Source organism: Salvelinus namaycush, chromosome 16 (genome assembly GCF_016432855.1).
Source record: "Salvelinus namaycush isolate Seneca chromosome 16, SaNama_1.0, whole genome shotgun sequence".
Lineage (NCBI taxonomy): Eukaryota > Metazoa > Chordata > Actinopteri > Salmoniformes > Salmonidae > Salvelinus > Salvelinus namaycush.
Window position 1 is genome coordinate 17,107,771 of NC_052322.1, and position 25,488 is coordinate 17,133,258.

Here is a 25,488-nt window from a genome sequence, read left to right on the forward strand (position 1 = left end):
AAGTCTATTTTGATCATATCATTGACATTTACATAGTGTTTATCTAAAAAGGGTTAGATTCGAAAAGGTTATGGCTTGTGGTCGCTACATGTACTGCTGTAGCTAAATGTTTTTGGTCAAATAAATAGAAGTGCATCACAGGATATGGCGACGGTGACTCAAGCAACAAGGTATAGAAACCACAGGACTCTTTAAGGTTGTGGGCTGCGCCATAATGTGTATAGTACAACAGGGTTCAGATAGTACCGTAAGCACACTCCAAAGCTTGAACTGCCTCCAATCACATCGCTTTTCAGTGCAACTGGCTAGCTGGTTGTCAAACAGATGGTCACGCGTGTTTGCGATGCAGACCCTGGTTTGAACCATGAATGGACAGTGTACCCAGACATACTAGCAGACACTGTGGTCTGGCACAATAACACTCATTTCCAACACCCGTCCTCCTTACCTGATAGCTCCAGGAGAGCAATAACACCTTGGTGTTGGGCTCTTCAGCTGAAGAGCCTGGGAGGTGCTGGATGGTGTAAACTTTCAGTAGACTAGAACAGAGGCAATACAGAGAGAAATGGGAGAATGAATCATTCATATTAGTCCTTTTACTGTAACTCCTTTTTTGTGATACATATATACTTTCTTTTGCTCAAGACATAGAACAAACTTTGTACATTTTATGCCCAAGCTTTGCCCAAATAAAAATGGTCAACTTTGTCTTACTGTACCCATTGAGGTGTGTGTAGATCCTGGTGAGGGTGTCGGGGTCCCTGTGCGCGTCGTGGGGCTGCACTCGTCAAGTGAAGCGGAGCTGGTGCACGTTGAGGCCCAGCTCATTGAGAGCTTGCTCTGGAGAGACCAGCCGAAGACTCTACACCCAGGGAGAGCAGGGGAACAAATGGGGGAGAAGTGAACCAAGGGCAATAATAGAACAAAACTTGCAAGGCCAAAGGCAGAGAATAAAAAACCCTGAATTACAAACACTAGCAACTGGTCATCTAAATTGTTAAGGTTTTAAAAACAATTGTAATAAATGCAACATTCTTGGACAATGCATGAAAACTCCAAACTATTCACAATTTTGTCATCTATCAGATATCGACTGAATTATAGCACATAAAACATTTTACTGGTAAGTAGAAATAATGAATGGAATTCTGTGATTCGGGTGGGAATTCAGGTATTCAATTCACTGTCAAATGTCACTTCTTTTGTATACTTTTTCTTATTGAATCAGGTCTTTTTTGTGTGTGTGTTAGAAATCAGGAGATTTGTGTCTCATCTGAATAAATACATTGGGACCATTTGTATATACGAATAAATTAACATAAAGGGGAGGAACATGGCTACAAACACCTGTAACGGCAGCCTTCCCTCTCTTCACTAGAAGAGGGGGTGAAACAGGGATTGGACCAACACGCAGCGTAGCCAGTGCTCAACATGTTTAATTAAACAAAAAACAGTGAACACTAACAACGAACAAAATAACAAAGTGTGGCAAACCGAAACAGTCCTATCTGGTGCAGAACACAAACACAGAGACAGGAAACAACCACCCACAATCCCCAACACAAAACAAGCCACCTATATATGATTCTCAATCAGGGACAACGATTGACAGCTGTCTCTGATTGAGAACCATATTAGGCTGGACACAGAAACAGACTAACTAGACACACAACATAGAATTCCCACCCAGCTCACATCCTGACCAACACTAAACAAGCAAAACACATAAGAACTATGGTCAGGACGTGACAGTACCCCCCCCCCCCCCCCCCCTGAGGTGCGGACTCCGAACGCACCCCTAAACTCAAGGGGAGGGTCTGGGTGGGCATCTGTCCGCGGTGGCGGCTCCGGCGGTGGACGAGGACACCACTCCACCACTGTCTTTGTCCCCCTCCTTCGCGTCCTTTGAGTGGCGACCCTCACCCCCGACCTTGGCCTAGGAATCCTCCCCAAGGCCCCCACATGATTTAGGAGACAGCTCAGGACAGAGAGGTAGCTCAGGACAGAGAGGTAGCTCAGGACAGAGAGGCAACTCAGGACAGAGGGGCAACTCAGGACAGAGGGGCAACTCAGGACAGAGGGGCAACTCAGGACAGAGGGGCAACTCAGGACAGAGGGGCAACTCATGACTGGAAGGCAGCTCATGACTGGCGGGCAGCTCATGACTGGCGGGCAGCTCATGACTGGCGGGCAGCTCATGACTGGCGGGCAGCTCATGACTGACGGGCAGCTCATGACTGTAGGGCAGCTCATGACTGGAAGGCAGCTCATGACTGGAAGGCAGCTCATGACTGGAGGGCAGCTCATGACTGGAGGGCAGCTCATGACTGGAGGGCAGCTCCTGACTGGCTGGCGGCTCTGGCAGCTCCTGACTGGCTGGCGGCTCTGGCAGCTCCTGACTGGCTGGCGGCTCTGGCAGCTCCTGACTGGCTGGTGGCTCTGGCAGCTCCTGACTGGCTGGTGGCTCTGGCAGCCCCTGACTGGCTGGCGGCTCTGGCGGCTCCTGACTGACGGACGGCTCTAGCGGCTCCTGACAGACGGGCGGCTCTAGCGGCTCCTGACAGACGGGCGGCTCTAATGGCGCTGGGCAGACGGAAGGCTCAGATGGCGCTGGGCAGACGGATGGCTCAGATGGCGCTGGGCAGACGGATGGCTCAGATGGCGCTGGGCAGACGGATGGCTCAGATGGCGCTGGGCAGACGGATGGCTCAGATGGCGCTGGGCAGACGGATGGCTCAGATGGCGCTGGGCAGACGGATGGCTCAGACGGCGCTGGGCAGACGAGCAGTGCAGACTGCGTTGAGCAGACGAGCAGTGCAGGCGGGGTTGGGCAGACGGCCGACTCTGACCTGCTGAGGCGCACAGTAGGCCTGGTGCGTGGTGCCGGAACTGGTGGCACCGGACTGGAGACACGCACCTCAAGGCTAGTGCGGGGAGCAGGAACAGGGCACACTGGTTTCTCAAAGCGCACTATAGGCCTGGTGCGTGGTGCCGGAACTGGTGGTACCGGACTGAGGGCACGCACCTCAGGACGAGTGCGGGGAGAAGGAACAGTGCGTACAGGGCTCTGGAGACGCACAGGAGGCTTGGTGCGTGGTGCCGGAACTGGTGGTACTGGGCTGGAGACACACACCATAGGGAGAGTGTGTGGAGGAGGAACAGGGCTCTGGAGACGTACTGGAAGCCTGGTGCGTGGTGCCGGAACTGAAGGTACTGGGCTGGGGCGGGAAGGTGGCGCCGGATATACCGGACCGTGCAGGCGTACTGGCTCCCTTGAGCACTGAGCCTGCCCAACCTTACCTGGTTGAATGCTCCCCGTAGCCCGACCAATGCGGGGAGGTGGAATAACCCACACTGGGCTGTGTTGGCGAACCGGGGACACCATGCGTAAGGCTGGTGCCATGTACACCGGCCCGAGGAGACGTACTGGAGGCCAGATATGTAGAGCCGGCTTCATGGCACTTGGCTCAATGCTCAATCTAGCCCGGCCAGTGCGGGGAGGTGGAATAACCCGCACCGGGCTATGCACACGTACAGGAGACACCGTGCGCTCTTCCGCATAACACGGTGTCTGCCCGTACTCCCGCTCTCCACGGTAAGCATGGGAAGTGGGCGCAGGTCTCCTACCTGACTTCGCCACACTACCCTTTAACCCCCCCCCCCAAGAAATTTTTGGGATTTCCTCTCGGGCTTCCTGGCCAGCCGTGTTCCCTCATAACACCGGTTCCCCTTCTCAGCTGCTTTCGCTCTCCTAGCTGCCTCCACCTGTTCCCATGGAAGGCGATCCTTACCAGCCAGGATCTCCTCCCATGTGTAGCAACCCTTTCCGTCCAATACGTCCTCCCAAGTCCATTTCTCCTGGTCCCGCTGCTGCTGCTGCTGCCGCTGCTGCCCGTTGCTACGCTGCTTGGTCTGAGATTGGTGGGTGGTTCTGTAACGGCAGCCTTCCCTCTCTTCACTAGAAGAGGGGGTGAAACAGGGATCGGACCAACACGCAGCGTAGCCAGTGCTCAACATGTTTAATTAAACAAAAAACAGTGAACACTTACAACGAACAAAATAACAAAGTGTTGCAAACCGAAACAGTCCTATCTGGTGCAGAACACAAACACAGAGACAGGAAACAACCACCCACAATCCCCAACACAAAACAAGCCACCTATATATGATTCTCAATCAGGGACAACGATTGACAGCTGTCTCTGATTGAGAACCATATTAGGCTGGACACAGAAACAGACTAACTAGACACACAACATAGAATTCCCACCCAGCTCACGTCCTGACCAACACTAAACAAGCAAAACACATAAGAACTATGGTCAGGACGTGACAACACCAAACAACATTTGCTCTGTCTACACTACCTGCACTCGCATGTGCGGTCTTGACTGGCTCATTAATTACTGTTGTTGTCACATTCTCTTGCATAATTCAACAAGTGTGTCAATAACAGGATACCCTCCGATTAAAATTCAGCACACGTGGCTCTAGGTTACACCTATCTAAACATATTTTACATTATTTGTGAGATCAGACATAATATCACTATAATCCAAGTGTTCATTTTCGGACGTTTCATTTCAGTGCATCGACTGTATTAAATTACTTTTTACACATCCACAAACAATGAACACCGATCAAAATAAAGTTATCTTTCGTCTTTCTTGTGATGTAAGTGTCGAGACGGTGCATTAACTCCCAGACAAAGCTTTAGCTTTCTTATAGATTTAATGAAAAGCCAAAGTATCCCACTGAGCCCATTTCAGCCATTAACAGGGTGTGTTAAATTAGCAAGGCAAGGCCCTGGTTTAACGTTTTATATCATAAACAATAGAGAAAGCAGAATATTTATTTTGTATGCATGGCAGTTGATGGAATTCAGAACTTACTTTATCCTTCATGATCAGGGTCCCATGCATGGTACGAGACTTCTTCGGGTCAGGTAAGGGGCCTCTGAAACATCACAGTGAATAACACACACATTAACTGAGAGTGACATAGATCGAGACTGACTCAGGTGTACTGAAAAATACCTCTAAGGGCCATCTCCCTCTTGAGCAGGTTGAGTGAGATGTCCACCGGGACACTGGGGTTGGTGATCACAGTGGTCGTCTCACCGTTGGCTGGAATGAATCAGTTGATGCCTGTATTCACATAGAATGACTGATGATGGTAATACCAGGGCTGTTCAGTGGGGAGAAAAACCTTTCAAATGGAATAAAACGAGGGAGGTGGAAATGTGAACTTGTCTAATAAGAAGACTGTTGTTTTCTGTTGCAAAACATTTTGCTGTGCCCTACTACTAAACACTACCCAGTGCTCCTCAAACATGTGGCACACACTACAATTCTATATCCTTTTCTCTAAACCCCTGACATTCTTGAAACAGATAGGGTTACAAGGACATCCTGGTGTCACTCCCTGAACTGCTCAATCTTGTCCTTGAAGAACTCCATCTTCTTGGCCTCTCCGTGCACCAGCAGCATGTTGTGAGGCTCTGCCATGCGGATGAGCTGCATGATGCCCTTAGCGTCTGCATGGGCGCTGAACGACATGTATTCCACATGCAGATTCACATCCAACTGCAGGGGTCACAGACAGAGGACAAACTCAGCAGGTTGGCTCACCGATCTCAATTTCAACGTATCCACTTGATATCTATTACTGCAGTAACATCATGATTATACATAAAGTTCAATATAATCTCATCTTGCATTACAGTTTGTCTATTTTCCATCTCCAGTTTCTTTTGACCATTCAGGATCTTGTGTCTGATGGTGCCTTGCACACAATACCCAGTCATGATGATCTGATAAACATAAAATGAAAAGTAGAATTGTTTAAATCATTTTACACACTAGGGATGTGACAAATGGACAATTTTGCTTAACATTTGTTTAACAGGCAGCTCAACCGGGCGGTTGACCAAGTCTTTACAACCAATATTAATAGAAATTAAACCCAAATTTTGTTTGGGATATATTATCATCTCAACAAATACTATTTTGTAAAATGATCATATGGATTTCATTATCGAACTCCCATATTTTTTGAAGGCATTCAAAGTTCCTAGGACGTGAACATGAGCAAAACCAAACCTAATTTATCACACGTTTAGTTTACTAATTGTGTTTAAAATGGGAAATGAGAACGTTGCAAAATGTTGTTGACCTTTAAAAAATTACTTCAGAATGATTAAATTACTAATATGTTGTTGTTTTACAATTTGAGGAACTCTTGAAAAACATGCTCTACCAGTCAGTTGAGTTGCCCATTAACGGAATGGTATTAAGTCAAAGCTAGAGATAATGTACAATGGAGAAATATTATGGGATTTTTAAAATCTGTGCAAATCCAAAAATCCTTTCAAATCCATATCATTATTCACTGTATGACTGTTATCTTCAATATGTTTCACAATATCATTCAGTACGTGTAATTGTACTGGTATTCTAAGCATATAAACTGTAAACGCATTAATTTACATGCATTCTAATATTCATATTTTTACATGTATCATATTTTATTAATATCTGATATTAGTCCTAACTTCCATTGTAAATTAATGAAGCAGACATAATGTAAAATGTATGTATGTATCATTTTTTAGATGACTGAAAAAGTCTATGCAAATTTCAGTACAAAATTAGTTTACGCTAATTGGGCAACAACTGGCTGGTTGAGATGTTTGTGATGCATTATCAAAGTTTAAATCATGCAAACAAACAACATCTTAATTTATGGCCTATATTGAGGCTACATACAAATTTAGCCAAAAAATACATTTTCTCATACTTTTTCTTGGTATGCCAGTTAAAAGGTTAAAAAGCCATTTTTTAAAAACAGTTTTTCCATTAAAAAGGTAAGAAAAAATCATAAAATTATACAAAAATTCACAATGCAGAATAAAGGTCCTATTACGTATGTATGACCACTAGGGCAGGGCAGGGCCAGGCCCGCCTCCAGCCTTTTAGAGGCCCTACGCGAGATTTGATGGTGGATAATATATATTTTGAAGTTAATTCAAAAAATGTCAGTCAAAAACAGACCCCTAGAATTATCCAACATTTTGGTACATTACAGACTTATTCTAAAATTGACTACATACAATTTTTTCCTAATCAAAAACACGTTTTTAGAATAAAATAAAACTACAGAAATACCTTATTTACATAAGTATTCAGACCCTTTGCTATGAGATGTCTCTACAACTTGATTGGAGTCCACCTGCGGTAAATTTAATTGATTGGACATGATTTGGAAATGCGCACACCTGTCTAGATAAGGTCCCACAGTTGACAGTGTATGTCAGCGCAAAAACCAAGCCATGAGGTTGAAGGAAACATCTGTAGAGCTCCGAGACAGGATTGTGCCAAGGCACAGATCCTGGGAAGGGTACCAATAAATGTCTGCAGCATTGAAGGTCCCCAAGAACACAGTGGCCTCCATCATTCTTAAATGTAAGAAGTTTGGAACGACCAAGACTCTTCCTAGAGCCGGTCGCCCAGCCAAACTGAGCAATTGAATGGCCAGAATGGCCTTGGTCAGGGAGGTAACCAAGAACCCGATGGTCACTCTGACAGAGCTCCAGAGTTCCTCTGTGGAGATGGGAAAACCTTCCAGAACCACCTCTGCAGCACTCCACCAATCAGGCCTTTATGGTAGAGTGGCCAGATGGAAGCCATTCCTCAGTAAAAGGCACATTACAGCCCGCATGGAGTTTGCCAAAAGTCACCTAAAGGACTCTCAGACCATGAGAAACAAGATTCTCCGGTCTGAAGAAACTAAGATCGAACTCTTTGGCCTGAATGCCAAGGGTCACGTCTGAAGGAAATCTGTTACCATCCCTATGTTGAAGCATGGTGCTGGCAGCATCATGCTGTGGGGATGTTTATCAGCGGCAGGGACTGGGAGACTAGTCAGGATCGAGGCAAAGATGAACAGAGCAAAGTACAGAGAGATCCTTCATGAAAACCTGCTCCAGAGCACTCAGGACCTCAGACTGGGGCGAAGGTTCACCTTCGGGACAAGTCTCAATATCCTTGAGTGGCCTAGCCAGAGCCCGGACTTGAACCCTATCTAACATCTCTGGAGAGACCTGAAAAATAGCTGTGCAGCGACGCTCCCCATCCAACCTGACAGAGCTTGAGAGGATCTGCAGAGAAGAATGGGAGAAACTCCCCAAATGCAGGCGTGCCAAGAAGACTTGAGGCTGTAATCGCTGCCAAAGGTGCTTAAACAAATACTGAGTAAAGGGTCTGAATGGGGTATTGTGTGTAGATTGATAACGAAAAAAACGATTTAATCCATTTTACGATAAGGCTGTAATGTAACAAGATGTGGAAAAAGTCAAGGGGTCTGAATACTTTCCGAATGCACTGTATTCCATATTTTGTTATAGTCTGAATAAAAAATGTATTAAAAAAATAATCCCCCACCCATCTACACACAATACCCCACAATGACAAAGTGAAAACATGTTTTAGAAAAAAAATCAAATTTATTGAAAGTTAAATACAGAAATCTCTAATTTACATAAGCATTCATACCCCTGAGTCAACCTTTGGCAGCGATTACAGCTGTGAGTATTTGTGGGTAAGTCTCTAAGAGCTGGGCTGTACAATATTTGCTACACCGGAGTAGCTTACCAAGATGACATTGAACGTATCTGAGTGGCCTAGTTAAAGTTTTGACTTCAAACGGTTTGAAAATCTATAGCAAGACTTGAAAATGGCTGTCTTGCAATGATCAACAACCAACTAGACAGAGCTTGAATAATTATTTTAAGAATGTATATTTGGCAATGTGTTTTAGGTTATTGTCCTGCGGAAAGGTGAATTTGTCTCCCAGTGTCTGTTGGTATGCAGACTGAACCAGGTTTTCCTCTAGGATTTTGCCTATGTTTAGCTCTATTCCGTATATATTTTTATCCCCCCCAAAAAACAGTCCTTCCCGATGACAAGCACACCCCTAACATGATGCAGCCACCATCATGCTTGAAAATATGAAGAGTAATACTAAGTGACGTGTTGTGTTGGATTTGCCCCAAACATAACACTTTGTAGTCAGGAAATAAAGTTAATTTCTTTGCCACATTCTTTGCAGTTTACTTTAGTGCCTTATTGCAAACAAGATGCATGTTCTGGAATATTTGTATTATGTACAGACTTCCTTCTTTTCACTCTGTCATTTATACTGAAGAAAAATATAAATACAACATGTAAAGTGTTGGTCCCATGTTTCATGAGCTGAAATAAAGATCTCATACAAAAAGCTTATTTCTCTCAAATTTTAAGCACAAATTTGTTTACATCCCTGTTAGTGAGCATTTCTCCTTTGCCAAGATAATTCACCCACCTGACAGGTGTGGTACAGTGGCTTGCAATAGTATTCACCCCCTCCAATTTTGTTGCCTTACAACCTGGAATTAAAATTGATTGTTTGGGGGTTTGAATCATTTGATGTACACAACATGCCTACCACTTTGAAGACTGTCGTGGAAAATTGCAAGATTATGTTATAATGCTTGTATTGCATTATAATGGTTCTTTTATTCGACAAAATAGAGTATGCTGTTAACTATTGTGTGTGTGTTCCACTGAGGATGGGCCTCTATGAGATAGCACTGACAGAGGAGATTTACGATGTCTTTGGGTGATAAAACCTAAAGAGCATTCCAGATAACATGAGGTAATGTTTTTGTGCTATGAAGTACCAGGAACGAGATTAGAACCTCGTCTTAGGGATCAAACTGAACGATAATTTATAGCGAATGCTATCTGGCAATGGGATACTCCTCTCTCTCAAGTAAAAGTCTTTCTTTGTGAACAGTTCCTAAGATCTGTAGTTCGTCATGTAAGTTGAGAGGGGTGTATCTTGGCTAGAAAAGATCTTTGTACTTTTCTGTTGACACTTTCAATGGTTCATTAGAGATAGCGCATCATTGAAAGTCAAAGGCTATTGCAAAGCTCTTATTATTAAATATGTAGTTTACGTATAACTCTGACTGGTGTGTGAAGTTTGTAACTCTCCTCATTTGGTAAAGCAGAAATATGCCACCACAAGACACACATTTTTTTGGGGGGGGGGGGGGGGGTGAAACAAACAAGAAATAAGAAAAAACAACAGAAAACTTGAGCGTGCATAACTATTCACGCCCCCCAAATTCAATACTTTGCAGAGCCACATTGTTCAGCAATTACAGCTGCAAGTCTCTTGGGGTATGTCTCTATAAGCTTGGCACATATAACCACTGGGATATTTGCCCATTCTTCAAGGCAAAACTGCTCCAGCTCCTTCAAGTTGGATGGGTTCTGCTGGTGTACAGCTTTAAGTCATACCACGGATTCTCAATTGGATTGAGGTCTGGGCTTTGACTAGGCCATCCCAAGACATTTAAATGTTTTCCCTTAAACCACTTGAGTGTTGCTTTAGCAGTATGCTTAGGGTCATTGTCCTGCTGGAAGGTGAACATCCGTCCCAGTCTCAAATCTCTGGAAGACTGAAACAGGTTTCACTCAAGAATTTCCCTGTATTTAGCGCCATACATCATTAGTTCAATTCTGACCAGTTAACCAGTCCCTGCTGATGAAAAACATCCCCACAGCATGATGCTGCCACCACCATGCTTCACTGTGGGGATGGTGTTCTCGGGGTGATGAGAGGTGTTGGGTTTCGCCAGACATAGTGTTTCCTTGATGTCCAAAAAGCTCAATTTTAGTCTCATCTGACCAGAGTACCTTCTTCCATATGTTTGGGGAGTCTCCCACATGCCTTTTGGCGAACACCAAGCGTGTTTGCTTATTTTTTTTCTTTACGCAATGTTTTTTTTCTGGTACTTCTCCACAACTTTGTCCCTGACCTGTTTGGAGAGCTCCTTGGTAGCCATGGTGCCGCTTGCTTGGTGGTGCCGCTTGCTTACCCCTTGCTTAGTGGTGTTGCAGACACCACATTGGTCTTATGGAGATATCCCTGAGTGGTTTCCTTCCTCTCCGGCAACTGAGTTAGGAAAGACGCCTGTATCTTTGTAGTGACTGAGTGTATTGATACACCATCCAAAGTGTAACTAATAACTTCACCATGCTCCAAAAGAATATTAAATGTCTTTACCCATCTATTGGTGCCCTTCTTTGCGAAGTATTGGAAAACTTCCCTGATCTTTGTGGTTGAATCTGTGCTTGAAATTCACTGCTCGACCGAGGGACCTTACAGATAATTGTATGTGTGAGGTACAGACATTAGGTAGTCATTCCAAAATCATATTAAACCTTATTATTGCACACTGAGTGAGTCCATGCAACTTATTATGCAACTTGTTAAAGATGCACTACGAAGAAATTGCTCCACCATTTCCTGGGTGCTAAATTTTTTATAGTTTGCCTAATTTCACTTTATGTGACAAAACAAGCAAGTAGAGCGTTGTTCCATCTAAACAGCTGTGAAATATCTTGTCCATAGGCAAAAGTATTGTATTTTCTAAACTTAAAAACGGGATCATAGAAATAGCACACATAGAACAGATATAACACTTCTTAGACTTGCTTTCAATAAGAATGACAGATCTATAACTCACATTCAATGTCAATTTTGTCAGGTCACCCAAAAAGTTACATATATTTCAGCTTTAAGCAAATTATTTATGCTTGCCATAACAAAGGGGTTGAATACTTACTGACTCAAGACATTTCAGCTTTACATTTATAATTCATTTATAAAAGTTTCTAAAAACATTATTCCACTTGGACATTATGGGGTATTGTGTGTGGGCCAGTGAAACATATCAATGTAATGAATTTAAAATTCAGCCTGTAACGCAACAAAATGTGGAAAAATTCAAGTGATCTGAATACTTTCTGCAGGCACTGTATTTTAATATTTCTAAGGAAGTAGGTAAAGAGCCACAGTCGAGTCTCAGTTCCTGGTAAGGTCAGGTGAGTTTCTTAGGAACTAGGGTAGGGAGATACGTGGCATTCATCACCGAGGTAAGGACAAAGTTGAAGAGAGAAGAAACCTCTGGGAGGGGGGCTAGAACGGCACATCCTAACCATGCGCCAAAAGCAAGCTTTATTTATATTGCACATTTCAGACATGAATGCAATGCAATGCACAGGAAAAATCAGATAAAACTATGAAAAAAACAGATTTACTACACAACAAACATAAGAGGATAAAAAAACAAAAGTAAACAATAAAACTGAAAGACTAAAAAAGCACCCTAAGGAAAAGCAAAGCTAAAAAGTTGTGTTTTAAGAGCTATTTTAAATATGTCCACAGATTCTGTCCCACTCAGGTTCTCTGGCAGACTATTCCAGAGTCTGGGGGCATAGTAACTAAAGGCTGCCTCTCCGTGCCTCTTCGCCATAGGCTTTGAGATAGTTAAAAGGCCAGTGCCAGAGGACTTGAAGGACCTACTGGGTACATAACTCATAAGCATGTCTGATATGTATTTGGGGTGCACAATCGTGGATTGATTTAAAAACCAATGGAAGAATCTTAAAATGTACTCTAAAACTCACAGGCAGCCAGTGCAGAGACTTTAAAACAAGTGTAATTTGTGCTCTTTGTTAGGTCTTGGCCAGTACCCGTGCTGCAGCATTCTGTAGGTTTTGCAGTTGACCAATGGCTTTCTTGGGTAGACCAGACAGGAGAGCATTAAAGTAGTCAAGTCTGCTTGTAATAAAAGCGTGGATGAGTCCCTCTGTACCAGCCTGAGAGAGAAACATCCGCACCATGGCAATGTTCATCAGGTGGTAAAAAGCTATTTTGTTCACATTCCTAATGTGTCTTATCACACACACATCCCTGCCCACGAAGGTTCTGGACTCAGGCTGGCCCACGCTTACACCAATAGGAGGAACAGACTCAGTTCTTGCCTAGCAACAGAGACTGATTGTTTATCCTAGAAATACAAGGACTCCGCCTAATAGGAAGGTATAAACATATGCTTGTATGAATTGTATGTGTGCTTTTGCAGCTGCAACACTCAGTGTGGTGAATAAATCTACATTGAACTTTGCAGCTCAGAATCTCCTAAGGGAGGTGATTCCATAATGGCAGAATCAATGTTGTCATACTATCAGACAATGACCCATGCCTTGCAGTGTGTGTATTCACAGATGAAAGTAGCACACAAGCAACGGAACCCCAGGAGATAACCTCGAGCACGGCCTGAGTCTGGGGGACCGAGTGTACATCAAAGTCCACCAAGCCGGTGTGTTTGAAAAATAAACGCTGTTTCGGACCCCAAACGGTACCCCTGACTGCGCCTACAGCGGTGAAAACCACAGCCTTTCCCTGGTGGGTCCAGACTTCTCATGTGAAATGAGATCCGGCTGACTAATGGGTAAGCTGGAAGAAGCGCTGGAGAAAAGGAGACCGGAGAGTAGGCGTTATGTTAAGAAAAGTGTTGTCATAACAGCATCCGTGTAGTGATAACCGTATTCCTAGCAGTAGTGATTTAGGGGAACAATGATAATGACCGCATTTCAATGCCAGTACAATGGATAGGAGAGTGGACAGATGAGAGGGTGCATTGGGTGAGAAGTGCTGTTAATGTCACAGGTGCGAAACAGAAAATTAATCACTGTGGACATGTTGTGTGGGTTGTACTAGGAGAGTAAAAAAAAAACAGTACTCTGAGGGTGGGTTCTGCCCCGGGTGGAGTAATTGTGTTGCAGAAATGGATCTGGAGAGAGCAGAACGGCACTTCACGTCTGAAGAACTAGACGAGACTGTCCCTCCTACTGTACCTGCGACAACACCGCCCCTGTGTGGAGGAAGCGGTGAAAATGACACTCTTAAAACCATATGCTTTCACATCCTCCCAGAGAGAAGGGAGCAGGAAACCCACCCCAGACACTTCACAGATGTTCAGCCTTCTGAGAGTAGCTCAGGGCTGAGTAGTCAAAAGAATGTTTGTTCCCCAAATGCCGATAGTGTATCAAGTTAAAGATGGAAACACAGACTCTCTTTCGGGGGAAAGCTTCTCCTACCCGATACAATTCTGTTCTGGGATAACACAACTTTAAGAAACATGTTAACCAAGCAATACGCTAACAAAACTACAATTGTAGTGAAACGCGTTGATCAAATCAAGTTTTATTAGTCATATGCACCGAATACAACAGGTGTAGTAGACCTTACAGTGATATGTAAGGTCTACTACTAATATGTGCGAGCAAAACACTACTGGCAGCATAATTTTGGAACAGACGGTTATCTAATGGAAGAGCCTAGAAGCAGATAAACAATCTTATGGGGTGTTAGAATCAGACATGGGTGAACAGGCAATAACAGCACCTTCCAACCATGGTGGTGTTCACCAAGGCACTAGTGGTGAATGACACACCTATAAGAGAAGTGAATGTCACTCAAATTGAATTCATTACAAGTTTCGACTAGCAGCGTGAATAGATTCACCATGTCATTGATAGTGACTGCAGTTGTGGAGGGTGGAAGTGTAAAAAGGGGTAGCCAAATCTGTTCGAGATGCAGTAGTAACCACATGGTCATGGACTATGGGACAAATTATGTGGATAGTTGAATATGCAGCTTGGGCAATGCTAGACAATTGTTATATTGATGAAAGGGGCCTTATTTTACTATGCCATCAAAACCTTAATGTTGAAGTGCATTAATACATATGTCTGGCCGGACTACACGGTGCAATTAAGTAATTACAAAGCTCGTAGTTTGCTATGACACCCAAGTATGAGGATGAAGGAGAGGGAGCGAGTGTGTTCTCTCTGATGATCTGAAGCCAATGTGGGAAGTCTGGGGTAACGTGTGAGGGAAACCAATAGGGTCCCATTTTCACAGAGCCCAGCAGAAGAACTAACATCCCATTGGCATGGAACAGATTAGGTAGATGGTCCTTGTCCCAAACTAATTCTCATCAAGGGTGGTGTGAAATTATTAAGACGCATTTTCTTTCTCTGCTCAAGTCATTGTGTTTTATAGGTGGTGTGGAACATGTGAGTGATCGCTGGTCCAGAGGGAGGACTTTTGAGCCCGTTTTAAGTTGGGTGTATGCTACGTGATTTTGGCCCTGGTTTCGCTGTCCCAGACAAGCTTTTGATTAAAATGAAGTCGTTTTTTGGGGTATCTGTACTTTACTATTAATATTTTTTACAAATTTTACTTCACTTCATTCCTAATGAAAATAATGCACTTTTTACTCCACACATTTTCCCTGACACCCAAAAGTACTCGTTACATTTCCAATGCTTAGCAGGACAGAAAAATGGTCCAATTCACTCACTTATCAAGAGAACTTCCCTGGTCATCCCTACTGCCTCTGATCTGGCGGACTCACTAATCCCACGTTTCGTTTGTAAATTATGTCTGAGTGTTGGAGTGTGCCCCTGTCTATCCGGAAGAAAAAAAACAATAGTGCAAATCCTGTCTCTACCATAGATGGTTCACAAGTTACTCAGAGAATTTAGCATGATTAGTGTGAATAGAATGTCAATATGACCGTGGTCAAAAAGTGGTCGCTGCTCAATAGAACTCTGCCACTGCTCTGCGGCCAGAACAGTGCTAACTTCAAAAATCAACTGACAAGCTAGCTAGTGGCTGCAGGTTCCTGTGTGATAACATTGGGTTTTTCTAAATTAAATCTGCAGAATACAAAACAAATTGGGTCTATGTATTTATTGATTTATAAAGCTAAACAGACTGAATTTCAATATCTACCCTCCCCGAAGACAATCGGTCCAGTTGATTGGTCCAAACTGCGGAAACGCCTCATAATGTGACTCCGCCTAATTGGAAGGTATGAATATATGCTTGTGTGAATTGTATGTGTGTTTTTGCAGCTGCAACACCCAGTGTGGTGAATACATCTATAATGAACCAAAACTATTTTACTGAGTTACAGTTCACATAAGGAAATCAGTTAATTGAATTAAATTAATTTAGCCCTAATCTATGGATTTCACATGACTGGGAATAGAGATATGCATCTGTTGGTTAAAGATACCTTAGAAACAAGGTCAGTGGATCAGAAAACCAGACAGTATCTGGTGTGATCACCACTTGCCTCATGCAGTGCAACACATCTGCTTTGAACAGAGTTGATCAGGCTGTTGATTGTGGTCTGTGGAATGTTGTCCCACTCCTCTTCAATGGCTGTGTGAAGTTGCTGGATATTGCCGGGAACTGGAACACGCTGTCGTACACATCAATCCAGAGCATCCCAAACATGCTTAATGGGTGATGTCTGGTGAGTATGCAGGCCATGGAAGAACTGGGACATTTTCAGCTTCCAGGAATTGTGTACAGATCCTTGCGACATGGGGCCGTGCATTATCATGCTGTCCTTGTGTTATGTAGAAATCTGGGAATCGTCTCTTGAAAGACATCAATGGCACAATAATGGAACACCATAAGGACCAAAAGATTATCTGAATTACATAATGGGACAGTGACATTGAAAATCATGCAGCTACTTACATCATCATTGAAACCCATGTGCATCCCACAATCAAGCATAATATTTTTGCCCCCAATCGAGACAAGGATGCAGCTGCGGCCAACATCCAGCACCTGAGTAGGGACAGATGGACGAGGTACAAACAACATCTCATCCATAATGTTACTGATTTCTTAAACGTGATGGCAACTGACCATTAAGATTGAAAGTCCAGAGCACATGCATAGGATAATCTGCACTACGAACCAAAATTAGCAGTCATTGCATTTTAGTACACCAGAGGTACATTCATTTCCAATGGAACGTTGCATTTGCCTCGCAGCATTGCATTGCTTTGTGGTGCATACGTTGGATTTGTTGAATATATGCGTCAAACTGTACGTGAATGTTGAACTTCAGTTGCACTTATCCAGATAATGCTGCGTACCATTTTGCGCAAAAAACGCTGTAGGTGTGATCAAGGCGAAAGGAATGTAAACTGCATGTGCTTCCAACGCATGCGCATTAACCAAATCTAGCTAGCTCTAGCCAGAGAGAAAGAGGCTTCAAGCTTCACGCCTCGATCACACCGACAGTGTTTATGCGGAAAGTGGTACACAGCATCATCTGTATGTGTGCAACAAAAGTTACACATTCACCTTCTGCTACCATTTCTGTCAAGCCATCTATGCATATGTTCGATACATCCAATCTGTGCACCACACAAGACGTACTGCAACTGCCTCTGCAACGTTCAATTGGAAATGGATGTACTTCTGGTGTACCAAAATGCAATAACACTGTCGGTACTTAGGTAAAAATACTTTAAAGGTACTCGTTTTTCGGGGGGGTATTTATAATGGACTACTTTTACTTCACTACATTCCTGATGAAAAGGTGTTTATTGAACTTTTGTTGCACACATTTCTAGATTATGAAAAGTACTCTTTTGCGAAAAGACACTGTTGGCGTGGTGTAACTGGACCCACAATTGGTCTTCTCCAGCAGGTTGCGTTTTTTCTGCACACCAAGCGATGAGTTTTTGTATGGAGCTCAATGAGAGTTGTTTGGATGTTAAATGACGAGACAGAGTCCTTGATGACAGTAACCAGTCTTGTTCGTGCCATCTTACACCCAAAACAAGAGTGTCTAATTTAGTTTAAAAAAATGGAATGGCTTATTTGCTCGAATATAAATTTTGTAACGATTTGGTTGTTAGGAGTGTACCGATATAAGTAGGACACATGACATCCCGGTAACTTTGAGGAAAAAAACACTGTCGGAGTTGTGCCTGGTCGTCACTAATTACCACGACCATAGTCATAAACCCAACCCATTTCTGCAATTTATCTTCTTAAAATGTGATTTTATACCTAACCTTAGGACCAAAAAGCAAATGTAGATTTCATGGCAACTAGTGGAAACAGTTGTGCCTGTTGTTCCTGCCCTCTCATTGGCTAGAATGGTCTTCTGTTTTTGAAGAAAGGTATTTCCATTGTTAGAGCGGCCACTAGGACGGCATGAAGCGAGACGGTGGATGGAAGAGCGCGCTTTGAAATGGAAAAGTGTTGCGGTAGTGTCACGCCCTGACCATAGAGAGCTGTTTATTCTCTATGTTGGTTAGGTCGGTGTGTGATTAAGGGTGGGTTATCTAGGGTAATTATATATCTATGTTGGCCTGGTATGGTTCCCAATCAGAGGCAGCTGTTTATCGTTTTCTCTGATTGGGGATCATATTTAGATAGCCATTTCCCCATTGTGCTTTGTGGGATCTTGTCTAGGTATAGTTGCCTGTGAGCACTCGTTTGAGCTTCACGGTTCGTTTGTTCGCTTTATTGTTTTTCCCCTTTGAGTTTTCTATTCCAAATAAAAGGATGGAAACATACCACGCTGCGCTTTGGTCCAATCATACTGCATTGTCAGAACTAGAAGCACAAGCATTTCGCTACACTCGCATTAACATCTGCTAACCATGTGTATGTGACAAATCAAATTTGATTTGATTTGATTTTGATCATTATGACGAACGTGACTGGTAGCTTTTGATAAAGAATAACATCAAGTGAGATGCAGTGTTGAGCGCCACATCCCGAGGGGTTCGAGCTGATTGTGACAGACTGTTAAATGGCGTCCCTCGAGAAGACAAGAACAATATGTATGTCAGAAGTGCAGTATTATCATAAGGAGACGTATACTTGGAATACGGAGGAGGAATGGAGGTCTAAGAGAGAGAGGGGGAGTATGAGTCGGTTAAAAAAGGGAGATGGTTTGTTAAAATAGAATGGTAGAAAGCCTTCCAATTTCTCGCATGGAATAGCCTTCTTTTCTCAGCACAAGAATAGACTGACGAGTTTCAGAAGAAAGGTCTTTGTTTCTGGCCATTTTGAGCCTGTAATCGAACCCACAAATGCTGATGCTCCAAATACTGAACTAGTCTAAAGAAGGCCTTTTTGTTTTGCTTCTTTAATAAGCACAACAGTTTTCCGCTGTGCTAACATAATTGTAAAGGGTTTTCTAATGATCAATTAGCCTTTTAAAATGATAAACTTGGATTAGCTAACACAATGTGCCATTGGAACACAGGAGTGATGGTTGCTGATAATGGGCCTCTGTATGCCCACCCGACTAGCATCACTACCCTGAATGGTTCTGACTTAAAATATGTGGACAACTACAAATACCTAGGTGTCTGGCTAGACTGTAAACTCAACTTCCAGACTCATATTAAACATCTCCAATCCAAAATTAAATCTAGAATTGGCTTCCTATTTCGCAACAAAGCCTCCTTCACTCACGCCGCCAAACATGCCCTCGTAAAACTGAGGGAGACTTGACATCAGAAGAGTTACAGAATGTGTTAAGTGGTGGTGTCCCATCCTTTCAGGTTGTTGGCCTGAGGTAGGACTAAATAGATTTGAATAGTAGAGTAGGGTGGTGTAATTTTGTATTTCTTTTGTGAGTAGTGTTAGATGGTAGGGTATTTACTTATTTTTTCATTCAAAGTATATGAGAGTTGTACTCCAGTCTAGCAGGTGGCGGTAATGCAACATTTTATTGGATGCCAACCGCCGTTAAAGCTCAGCTAAGAAGTAGAGAGCGGCCACTAGAGTATCTGGTCAATATAATATATAAATATATAAAATATTATCTGTGTTCCGTCTCTTTAATGAGTGTGAAATCACAGGCTATAGGAGAGTTAGCTAATCTGGCGGTAAACAACGTGCTCAAAAGTTCGTAGCTAGCTATATTTCTGTATTTTGAAGAATTGTCGATTTACCCAGTGGTGTCACTTAACTTAGGCGTCCTGGCTGGGTGTTCAAACTAGAATGGGTCGAAAAGTAGCTGACTAGCTAGCTAATGTAGACTGATTTGCCAGCTAGTAGTTAACCCTAGCGGCTAAATTATGATGGACAAAGCCTTCCCTGCAAACAAATTATTTAGCTCGCTAGATGGCTGCAAGAAGCAGTTTTGTTTTAGAAAGATTGGTTAGCAGCGTGTGTTGTTGCTAGCTAGCATTGGCCCTTATACCAAAGATGGTCTCATGAGCTTATCTGTGTTTATACTGTTTGTTCCAACGCGCTTCACCCATCATTATCGCCACCAATTGACGAGGATGTGCAACTGTACTGCAGTCCCCACGAACTTCGGACCTGCGCAGGGCCGTTCGCAGTGTTTTGGTCTTAAATAGCTTCATAAACCCCGCACATTTCTACAATTTCTCTTTTTAAAATGTGATTTAAACCTAACCACACTGCTAACCGTATACTTTGTTTTTTGTTATTGCAATTTTTGCTATTTTGTGGCTGTGGAATCTGACTTTGTTGCTAGAAGCTAGTGGAAACCTAGCTAGTACTTCGGTGGGACGACAGAGTTTGCAAGTACGATATCAGAATGCAGTTAATTTGTTAGCAATTCTAATAATAACAGGTTATTAAGGATGCCCACAGGTTGAATATAAAACATTCATATGAAGATCTGTATTGGCAAGTAAACAATATTGTATAATTGCTGCACTCATATCATTTTTCACTTCCGTGTAGCCATGGCCGATTCTGTAGCAGTAGAGGACCCGAAATTCACTTTACAAGAGGTTCTTGACACTTTTAAGTCATGCCTATCTGAAAACAAAGAAGTATTCCTCGAACATTATGTAGCAGGGTGGCTTGGTCTTGTAAGGTAAGTCGTTTAAATCTATGCTAGCCTAGATTCTTAGCTAACTAGGTAGCCCTGGGCTAACATTAAACATACAGCTGGCAAATCATTGTGTGCACATAATCTAGTTATATGTACTAAAAATAAATCTGCTATGTACATTACAGGGATTAACATTAAAGTTAGAATCCTTAGTTGAAACAGTAACAAAGCGTAACCCCACCTTTGTTTTGATAAAAAGCTGAGAGATTGGCCTGGAGAAGTGTTACCACAATCAAATTCGTAGAAAGAGCTATTTATGCAAGGACTGACCATCCCTGATATCAAAATTATAGTTTGAACAATGTTTTGGGCCTATAGCAACAGTGTTTGTTTACATTGTTTACAAATAAAGTAAAACTAGCTCATGTTTAGGTTCTGATGGGGTACAACAGTTGAACTAAGCTCAGGAGGCATTTATAAGTTATATTCTTCAAGAATCAATGGGTATACATCGTAATTGAATTATAAAATTTTTAAAAATGGATGTAGCAACTAAGGACTCTAGCTTTAAGTGTTGCCCTATTGCCTGGGGCAAGTGAAGGGAGTTGTCACACAAGTTGAGCCTGCTCTGAGATTGCACCATTGTGCATGTTCATTTAAAAAAAGACAAAACAACCAAACTGCAAAGAATTCCATTAGCCTAAAACTGATCTTTCTGAATCCTCACCATTGTTTAAGTGAAAGACAGACAATGTATGGTATTTATAGACAGGTTGGTTGTAACAGACGGGGTTGGCGTAGACTGTTGATAACATGTAAACTGTATTTAGTCTCCATGTTTATTGAAAACATACATTTTGACAATGAGCAGTTGTTTCTCAAATATATCTTTACAGTTGTTGGTTAGCTAGCTAGCAAATTTGAGCCACATTGGCATATACATGACATCAGTCAAAACAAGACATGGTATCAATAACAAGCTACGAGCTGAAACGAGCCATCTACGATTTCCCACATGGCAGCTTTTTGTCATTGATGCTTGCTATCTGACCGTTCAGAATCATAAGAACGCACGCCACATCAATGCGCACACATAATTTTCGTGATGTCAGCCAACCCGGGCAAGTTGAGCCTGCACTGAGAGTTTTTTATTTACTGATAACAACACAAATACAAAATCCCAGTACTGATCTTAATGGTTCCTTGATGTCAAACCCTGAAATGATTATGGTTGTCTCAATATAGTGCCATTTAGCATAAGGAAACATTTGAAGACTCTTCCAATAAAAAAGCTTTTATGTTGTATTAAATGTGTTTATTGTCCTTTGTATCCAGATTCATGAACAGCCTGGGGAGTGTGTTCTCCTTCATCGCCAAGGATGCTGTCAACAAGATCCAAATCCTGATCAACCATCTGAACGGTGAGAATGGGGCCCACTACGTCACCGTCCAGTCTATGGTCAAATACGAACTGGACAACCAACTGGTGGACCTGACTAAGAGAGGCAGCTTCCCCGAGTCCGGCTGCCGCACCCTTCTGAGGCTGCACCGTGCACTGCGCTGGCTGGAGCTCTTTCTTGAACGTCTACGCACCAGCACTGAGGAAAGCAAGACCTCCGTCATGTGCTCTGAGGCCTATAATGAGTCCCTCTCCCAACACCATGCATGGATCATCCGCAAGGCTGCCGGTACAGCTTTCTGGGCTCTCCCAGGGCGTGCTACGTTCTTTGATGTGATGAATGTAGGTACCCCAGAGCAGGTAGTGGCCATGCTAGGGGATGCCCTGCCGCTCATCTCTGAGGTGTACCAAGTGACAGAGGACCTCTATGCCCAGAACAATATACTGGACTTGCCCTAGTAGGCAGGAAATACTGTAGTAGTAGTTGCCTGGTGGTCCCAGATCTGTGTGTGTCATCTTGCCAACTCCAATGGAATTGTTTATAAGAGTTGGCAAGACAGCATAAATAGATCTGAGATCACCAGGCTACTGTAGGCCTCGTAGTCCAACCAGCACATCAATGCTGGCAAGCCGTGCTGCTCCTTATTGTTTCTTGGTGACAATTTCTGGTGTATAGAGATGGGTGAATTACTGTATGTACATTACATTATTATGTAATAAGGCAGCATTACCCATATATTTATTTCTAATTAGATTTGTGAAATGGGATTTCTATGGCATTCAGTGCTGTTTTTGTGCAACACATCTTTTTGCATTTAAGTCTCTCCTTAATTTGTTTAAGTATGCATCAGTTTTTATCGCTCAAAGTAGGTTTTGTATTACGAGAACAGTATGATTTCATTGCGAATGCAATAGCATATTTTTAGGTTGTATGTCTGTCTTGTCTAATCTAAAGATATGTCCTTAATTGTCCCCCCACAATGAAATTGGGGAGGGGACTGTGGATCTGTCTCTGTCCGTTAATACGTTCGTTCGTCACACTTGATATCTCGGACCGCACTGGCCCAATTTTGACAAATCGACAGCAATTTTGTGGAATGATGCGTCTTGCCATAGAAATCAGGCATTTACAAAATTACAGTGATTATTCAGATGGCGTGACAAAGGAACTGCAGCCCATTGTTCAGATGGGTTAAATGGAAACTGAAATCTGGAGACTGACTGTAGGTCTATAACCTTTCACGTAGTCTTAATATTAACTCCTGCAGAATTAAGCATTTCTTGAAGTAAACTGATACACCAAGTTTTACTCTGGAACAGGAGTGGAGAAATATGATTGGTTTATTTCAGCATCTTGAGAGAATGCAAATGTGCAGTCTGTAGAGGTGCTATCTTTATCAGTGTCATAAAAGCTGATAGTATTTCAACCACATAAAATATACATCTAAGTCGAATGGAAATCTTATCAGAAACATGTTGGGTTGTTTTCACAGCTTTCTATTTCCTTACAACCAGTTAAACTGATGTCATTTGGACATTCTGCACAGAAAATCTTTCCCATTTTCTTTTGTTCTTGCATTTTCTCCCTGGTCCCTAAATGTCTTTGCTCTGTGAAAGAAGCAGAGATGACAGGGGAACTTTACCGTTGTCAACTAAATTTAAGCAATCATTCTATCATTTATACAATTCTGGTGAGCAAGGGTTTATTTAGGGTGTGTTTGTAAATTCACTGGCAGTGCCAGAGTGCGCTCTGGGCAATCTTAAATTCAGAGCATTGTCAGATAGTCGGTTCACAAATTCAGAGCGCTTCCCTCTCGGAGCGTTCAGAGTGCACACTGAACGCTTTGGCCGAGAAGTAGGGTTGATCCGAGCATTCTGACCTCACCACAGCACCCAATCTAACTGGCTAAAGTTGGCTAGCTTGCTAGCTACTTCCAGACACAAATGACAACACCTCACTCTGACCATTTTACTTGGCCCTTGCATAGCTGGTTAGGCTGTTTTCATGTTATCTAGAGCATTGGTGACTAACTGTGCTGCTGGCAACAATTTAATTATGTGTTTTTTGCTGACGTTTACTGACACACCTTACAAAAAAAGATTGCCGTATAACTGCAGTATGTTGCAAATACTGCACCCAAAATATATATATTTCTTTATAACTGCAGTGTATCTGCAGTTACAGTGCAGTGTATCTGCAGTTACAGTGCAGTATAACTGCAGTGTATCTGCAGTTATTCTGCAATTACTGCATCCAAAATACCACAGTCAACTATAGTTACTACGCTTTTACTGCAGTTTCAAAACTGTAATCTTTATTTGGAAGAGACCGATCATATTCAACGAGAGTTGTGCATTCTTAAATTCATCAGTTATTCTGCACTCAGGCATACTCAGAGGTAGTGCTCTGAAATCTTAGTAGATAGCCAGAGTGAATTTACCAACTCACCCTTAGTGTTCTAGGGCAACATAATGACAGAAGAGAAGGTGCATGTAGGCCTATCTAAATATTGACAAGTTACCTAACAAATAGCCTACCAAAATGTTGGAAATTATAAGCAGGAACATATCTAAATTAGGCACACAAAAAATCCTGCACCTCCTGTCAAAAACGTATTCTGCGGTATGACTGTAGCCTACAGGGCATTTTCTATATTTGCTGGTTAGGGTCAGGTGCGGGCCTCAGATTTTCACTTTAACACATATAGTCAGTGGTTGCGGATGGGTTATTAGCAATTGCGGGTAGGTACGTGACAGGTGAACAAACTTCTGAATCGTGCACCACTATCAGACAAGACTGGCTGATTTTTGAGGAAACTTGGGTGAATGATGAGTCTTGCCCAGTGGCGTTCAGTGCCGTTTAAGATGAGGGAGGACAATTATTTTTCATGAGCATGGCCTTATTTCTATTACAGCATATTGGATGACTCTAATTCATATTCCATTCACCTAGTTCAATGTAACAGCGATAGGTTTAGACTACTACATGATACTCAAATTTTCCCTATACCCATCATGAGGTTGCTACAACCTAGCCTATGAAAGACATAGGGTGTCTTAATTAGTCCAACAGTTGCAGACAAGAGTTTCTATTGGACAAATTCAGGTATGTTTGTTTCATTTGATTCCATTTAAGAAACGTTTTTCAACAGAATTGGCTGAATGAATACACCTCTGATAATGTGTAAACACCGTTCACTTTCATAACAGCCACGTTGTATTCCTTCTCGCATCTCCTCTCACCTCTTCCCTTTGTTGTGGACTTCAATGCACAACACATCAGCTGTATGTGACCAGGTGGAAAAAACCTTTCCAAGCCAAACCGCTACACACAGCCTACATCATTGTCACCATATTAGCTAAAGTAATGTCATAGTCAGCATAGATAATAGAACTAACGCGTTAGTAAACCCGCTAGAGTAATTCAGTAACGCTACAGTGTACGGTCAGTAAGAAGTTACATCAAAGAGGCCCCGGGGCAATAAATTAGTAATACCAAAAGCTTACCTTGGAGAAAAAAGAAAAAACAACTTGGAGTTCC

General features: G+C 42.7%; 1 protein-coding gene and 1 pseudogene across 1 annotated transcript; one reads left to right on the forward strand and one right to left on the reverse strand.

Annotated features, from left to right (window-relative positions):
- Nucleotides 1-328: 328 nt before the first annotated feature.
- Nucleotides 329-7,881, reverse strand: LOC120061164 (annotated as a pseudogene).
- A 12,016-nt stretch (nt 7,882-19,897) lies between these two features.
- LOC120061090 (ceramide-1-phosphate transfer protein-like) lies at nt 19,898-22,715 on the forward strand. The gene is made up of 3 exons (XM_039010625.1): nt 19,898-20,292; nt 20,455-20,590; nt 21,884-22,715. Exons 2-3 carry the CDS (start codon nt 20,457-20,459, stop codon nt 22,404-22,406), a joined length of 657 nt encoding a protein of 218 aa, XP_038866553.1. The 5' UTR covers nt 19,898-20,292; nt 20,455-20,456; the 3' UTR covers nt 22,407-22,715.
- Nucleotides 22,716-25,488: the final 2,773 nt, after the last annotated feature.